The following is a 5,508-nucleotide window of genomic DNA, read 5'->3' as shown; positions in this document are numbered from 1 at the left end:
GTGCAGCTGACATTGAGTTGTTTACAAGCGTCTAAAACATTCAGACTGTCAACATTCAATGATCTCGTGTGACTGGTAAAGAGGCTACGTTTTCTATTTATTTACCGATGAATATTGGAATGCTTATGTTGATTCCATAGCTGAACATGTAAATTAGATCTTCTTTGGATCCATATTTCTCAAAATTTATTTTGTATTTGATCACAAAGCAATATGCATACACGATCGTTACTTCGTTGTTCCATTCCAAAGTTGAACGTGTTTATTACTAAGAAAAAAAGAGAGTGATCACCCTTATACATGTAGGCTATACTGGTTTTTTTTTTACTAGATGCTAAATTTTGTTTGAACTCTAGTTGTACACGTTGTCAGGGACATGTATAGACACTTACATAGGATCCTGACCCTGCCCACTACATTGCAGTGTTATTGCTGAAATATTTCTCTTACATGTATATTCAGAGATTGACTGTAACTCTTTTTCCAAAGTAGTTAAAAGCCAAAGGATTCTGATTTTCCTTTTGAACAAGGAGTGAGATAGTAGAATAACCTACATTGATCTAAGAGTGACAAGCCGTCACTTGTGTTTGTAGGACATTTTAATGATAATATGTTTGACGATGTGATCGTTCGGGCAAGCACAGTATACCTGAACCATTGATCCGCTTAATTGGCAGGGTTTGCGGAAACAGCCAAGTGTCTAGTTGAATCTATAGACCTAGTGCAATTTTTGTTGAAAGAAATTGGAGAGTTTTATAGATTTCTACAAACTGAAAGCCTTTTATGCTTTACGTTATTATTTATTAATTTGTTTGCGCAAGGGTATTGGGAAGCAAAGGAATTCTGGGAAGGTTTTACACAAAAATTTGCTTGATGTATGTAGTCATACATGTACATATTTAATTCCAAGTTTCCTCTTTTCTTACACGTTAGTCTATTGAGCTTGCTGCGCTCACTTTAACATTCTATCTAGGAGTGAGACTGCTGAAAGATGATTCAAAGTGAAATATGTACATAAATTCGATCTCTGTACCTTTTAGTCTTCTATAAGCAAATATACATGTACATTACGAAAAACAAATTTTTTAATGTATCGTTGTGTAAACTAAGTCCATACAAGGTACTAATTTCTTTGACCTGACTTCTTCAGTTAACAGCAGACATGGGTTGAAGCTTTAAGACTCCCAGGCCCCGCTGCTGCTGCTAGTACGTGTAGGAGAGGATGGATCCCGCGATCTCTTTCTGTGAGATTGATCTAGACGATCTCGAGTTTTATGAGAGATGTGGTGGCGGATCATTCGGGAGTGTTTACAGAGCCAAATGGAAGTCAGAAAACATCATTGTCGCTGTCAAGAAGTTACTGGTTTTGGATAAAGAGGTAAGTCTTCAGATATTTCTCATAAAACTTTTTATTGTACTTGAAAGTGTATTTTAATATCGTTTTTTTTAAGGCCTTTTGTGTCTTTGAAGAACTTTCTTGCAAAATAGGGTTACATGACTGAACTTGTCACTGTCATGTGTAATGTCCCAGTCGTGTATCATATGGGGAAAATTTAAAGCATTACAAATTTTTATGCCATATTTCCTCTTGGAATTTACATAGTTCTTGTTAATTCATACTTTATTTATTTCTCATGTACAGGCTCATGTATTGAGTTTGCTGAGTCACAGAAATATTATACAGTTCTACGGAGCTGTGATGGAGGAACCTAACTACTGCTTAGTTACAGGTAAATAAGACAGAGCATTTATCAATATTCAGGCTTAGTCCTTATAAATCTTTTTAAAAAATGGTAAATTAATTTGTTAGACACAAATGAAGCACTCAATATATACTTTTACATTGTATTGTAAATCATGCATGTACAGATTGTCAAATTTGTTTTGAAAACTTCAATTATTCTTTTCAAACTTATGATAATTCACTCTCATGTTAATAGATCTTACAGAGAGATTTAATATTCTGTTTGACAATGCCCTGAAATGACTTCAATGTGTTATTCCTCAGAGTTTGCAGAGAAAGGTTCCCTGTATGACTACCTACAGAATCCTGACAATGTAATGGATTTTCAGCAGATTCTTACATGGGCAACAGAGATAGCTCAGGGTAGGTGATAGTGATGGGGGAGGGGGCTGGAGTGGGGGTGGGTTACATGTAAATTTAGTGTAATTGTCAAGGAAATGTAACATTTATATGAAATATTTAATGGAAGGATTCTTTTGATTTTGCTACATACATTTTCTTTCTAAGTACATAAACTGAAAAGGAATGTCTGATACATGTACATGTATTAATACCAGGTAGTTAAAATTTTATTGAAAGATCTACCTCTAAAGAATTAACATTTTGTTTTAATATTTCAGGCATGAATTACCTGCATAATGAGGCACCTATGAAAATCATACACAGGGACCTCAAGTCCAAAAATGGTATAACTGCACCATCTTCCTGATTCTCAAATTTCAAAATGACCAAAGCCTTTAAGTACTGTTGGAAAGCTTTTTATAAGAATAAGAACTTTTTTGATGGCTAGCAAAGTGTTGTCAGTGTTTGTTTTACTTATGCAATTATAGACACAAAATTTTAGGAAAAAACCCAGATGATATCTTACGAAATCTGAATTAGAAGCATAGGTCCAATTTGATAACATGCTGTCTAAAAATGATATACATGTATTATTTATAAAACAAGAGGGTTTTTTTCTATCATTTACATTTTATCATTTTGTTAAACCTAACGTTTCAAGAGAAGCAATGATTTTCAAAAAGTATCCTCAATTAAAAATGTAAAGGAGGTACAAGAAACAATTAGCTTTGATTTGATTATGATGTTTTGTTTCTTTTTGTAGTTGTCATCTCGGTCCAGGGTGTGTGTAAAGTAAGGCTTATCTCTCTCTCTCTCTCTCTCTCTCTCTCTCTCTGAATTTAAAGTACGAGGGTTGTTCGGAAAATATTGAGACAATTACATTTACTCCATAAAGGACGGAGATAATTTCATGAAAATTCATCAACATCTTATAAAGAACGAATAAAACACTTAAGCAAAATTTCCAATTCCTACGATAATTAGATAAGTTTCGGTGAAGGAATAAATATGCATATGTCTATCGACCCGGAGCAGCCTCGTAATGTCACTTAACGTTATGTTAGCCGTAGATTGTTTCGCATGTGAAACGATCGGGAAGCGTTTAATATTCTTCCTTCTTTGTTATTACATATATGATAATACAAAAATCAAACAGTCTCTTTTCTTAAACTATTCTTTAAAAATGTATGATGTTGCTACGCCAGTCAAAAATTTTCATTTGTTGGAAAGGATGACTTGGAATCATGCAGTGCCAATTTATGCAACGCGGGTTAAATACCATAACGATATCAATACTGTACGTAATAACTCATGGTCGTCCAGATCTTCTAATTTTATTCTAGTTAAAATAATTGTTAAAAAAATGTATACCAATGAAATAACAAACCCTAACACATAAGTTTATTCTCGTTGTTATTGTTTTAGCAGGTTGTTCAGTCTTGAAAAGAGTTCTACATTGCACTTCACACAATTTTAGGTATGCTGGCTGCTCCGCCCTTCACGTCAAAATCCATTTTTTCGTTGTTAGCAGATTTCTCTACTGCGCTTAATTTTTTTATGATCTCCGTACTTCTGATCATAATTCTATCAAAGTTGCACAACATGAATTTGAACTAAAGTTGAAAAATTATACACTTAAACTGAATTATTTTCGCTCTCATTATGGATCCACGAAGAGTTAGAATTTTGGGGTTACATATTTTCAATATCTGATTCTGCGACTGTTCTGGGTACCCCTACTATTGACATATTTATATACCATTGTAGAGAAAATATTTAATATTTGTAAAATATTTCTTGCTCTTCTAATTTTTAGTGCATCTCAAACGTATATACCAATTTTCACCGAAAGACGTTCATTAGAAAGCAAAATATAAACAATGTCTCAATAATTTTCGAACAACCCTCGTATTTAATGTTTTATATACAAACAGTCTTTTTCGTTAAATTGAGGTTTCAATGAGCTATATATCAAATTGCAAGTGTCGGATGAATTTGTTTCTTTATAAGTGTAATTGATCATTATATAGGTTACTATAGTCTTGAAATAATAACTAACTGTGAACAACCTTGCATATTTTATGGATAAAGCAAAGTTATTTAGACCTAGTTGCCTTTATCTGTGTTTTACTGTGTTTATTTTGTGTCTAGATCTGTGACTTTGGAGCCTCCCGGTTTATGGGCAGTACCACAAAAATGTCACTGGCCGGAACATTTCCCTGGATGGCACCTGAGGTATCTGAAAAATTAACCATTAAAATGGATTCCTTGAAGTTTAAATTATCGTAGTATTTTGACATTTATTGTCAAGAGTTGTCCCTTTATAACCTTTTGCATTCTGTATTAGTTTCCGTTTTGATATAACTTGGAATGTATGCTGTACAGGAAGTTACAAGGAAAATGCACCTTACATGTGTTTTATTCACAAACAGCCTTTGTTTATTATTATGTTTTTTTACAGGTGATACAGAGTTTACCTGTCTCAGAATCCTGTGATACCTGGTCCTATGGCGTGGTAAGGACTTCTTTACCTGGGGGGGGGGGGGCATAATGAGAAAAGTAGGATATTTCTGAGGAGATGGAGCTAAAAATAAAGTTTTAATCCTTACTTGAGGAGAGAAACATTATTGAACACATTTGCCTATAATTACAGAGTAAAATAAATTTTACAACAAGGCACATTAACTCTTTAAAAATTTGTATAAATCCAAAGTCAATGATATATGAAATTGTTTTTTAAGTCATTATTAAATACATGTAGTTTTGTTAAACATAGCAAAAATCTAGATAAGGCAAAATACATGTTTGTGATTTTGAAATAACTGGTTCTGAGAAATAAGAGGCGTAATTGCAGGTGTTGTGGGAACTACTGACTCATGAGGTGCCATATAGGGGGATCGAGGGGTTCCAGGTGGCCTGGCTGGTCGTGGAGAAAGGGGAGGTAAATATGGGGCAACTAAAATACCATAGAATCATCTTAATTCGTGGAGTGTTAATGTTTGTGGGGATGTAATTAAGCGGGTTGCTTGAATATACAGAAGATTTAATGAAAAATAAGTTGTCAAAATAATTTTTTCACGGGGATGTAGATTCATGGATAACATGGATAAGGGTGACCTATGAAATATATGAACATTAATATTGATCTCAACAAACATGAATGGTTTTACAGTTTTCTACATGAAGGCATTTGTTTAATATGATTTCAGAATTGATCAAAGTTAATGCATAAATTAATTATAAACATTAAGTTTTGAAGTTAAACAATATGCATTCCATACTTTATATACACCTGTAGTATTTTATACTCTATGTAGAACAGTTGTATTTCATCATTTCATTTTTTAGTTAAAAAAAAATAATTACCTCTCAATTTCACTCTGAGGCACTGTTGGTATATTTCAGAGATTAACTATTCCCAG

General features: G+C 33.3%; 1 protein-coding gene across 1 annotated transcript; it reads left to right on the top strand.

Moving 5' to 3' along the window:
* Nucleotides 1-5,503, top strand: LOC134270656 (mitogen-activated protein kinase kinase kinase 20-like; the record flags this gene model as incomplete). Its single annotated transcript, XM_062752931.1, has 10 exons — nt 1-75; nt 1,151-1,378; nt 1,643-1,730; nt 2,009-2,107; nt 2,365-2,430; nt 2,850-2,878; nt 4,238-4,321; nt 4,548-4,601; nt 4,941-5,027; nt 5,492-5,503. Coding segments are annotated over exons 2-10 (675 nt in total), but the record flags the coding sequence as incomplete, so codon positions are not given.
* Between the last annotated feature and the right edge of the window lie 5 nt (nt 5,504-5,508).

This window comes from Saccostrea cucullata, unplaced genomic scaffold (genome assembly GCF_032062105.1).
Source record: "Saccostrea cucullata isolate Sc308-1 unplaced genomic scaffold, CSIRO_AGI_Scuc_v1 ctg1562, whole genome shotgun sequence".
In the NCBI taxonomy this organism is placed as follows: Eukaryota; Metazoa; Mollusca; class Bivalvia; order Ostreida; family Ostreidae; genus Saccostrea; species Saccostrea cuccullata.
Note: the sequence above shows the minus strand (reverse complement) of the source record. Positions and strands in the feature narration are given on the sequence as shown.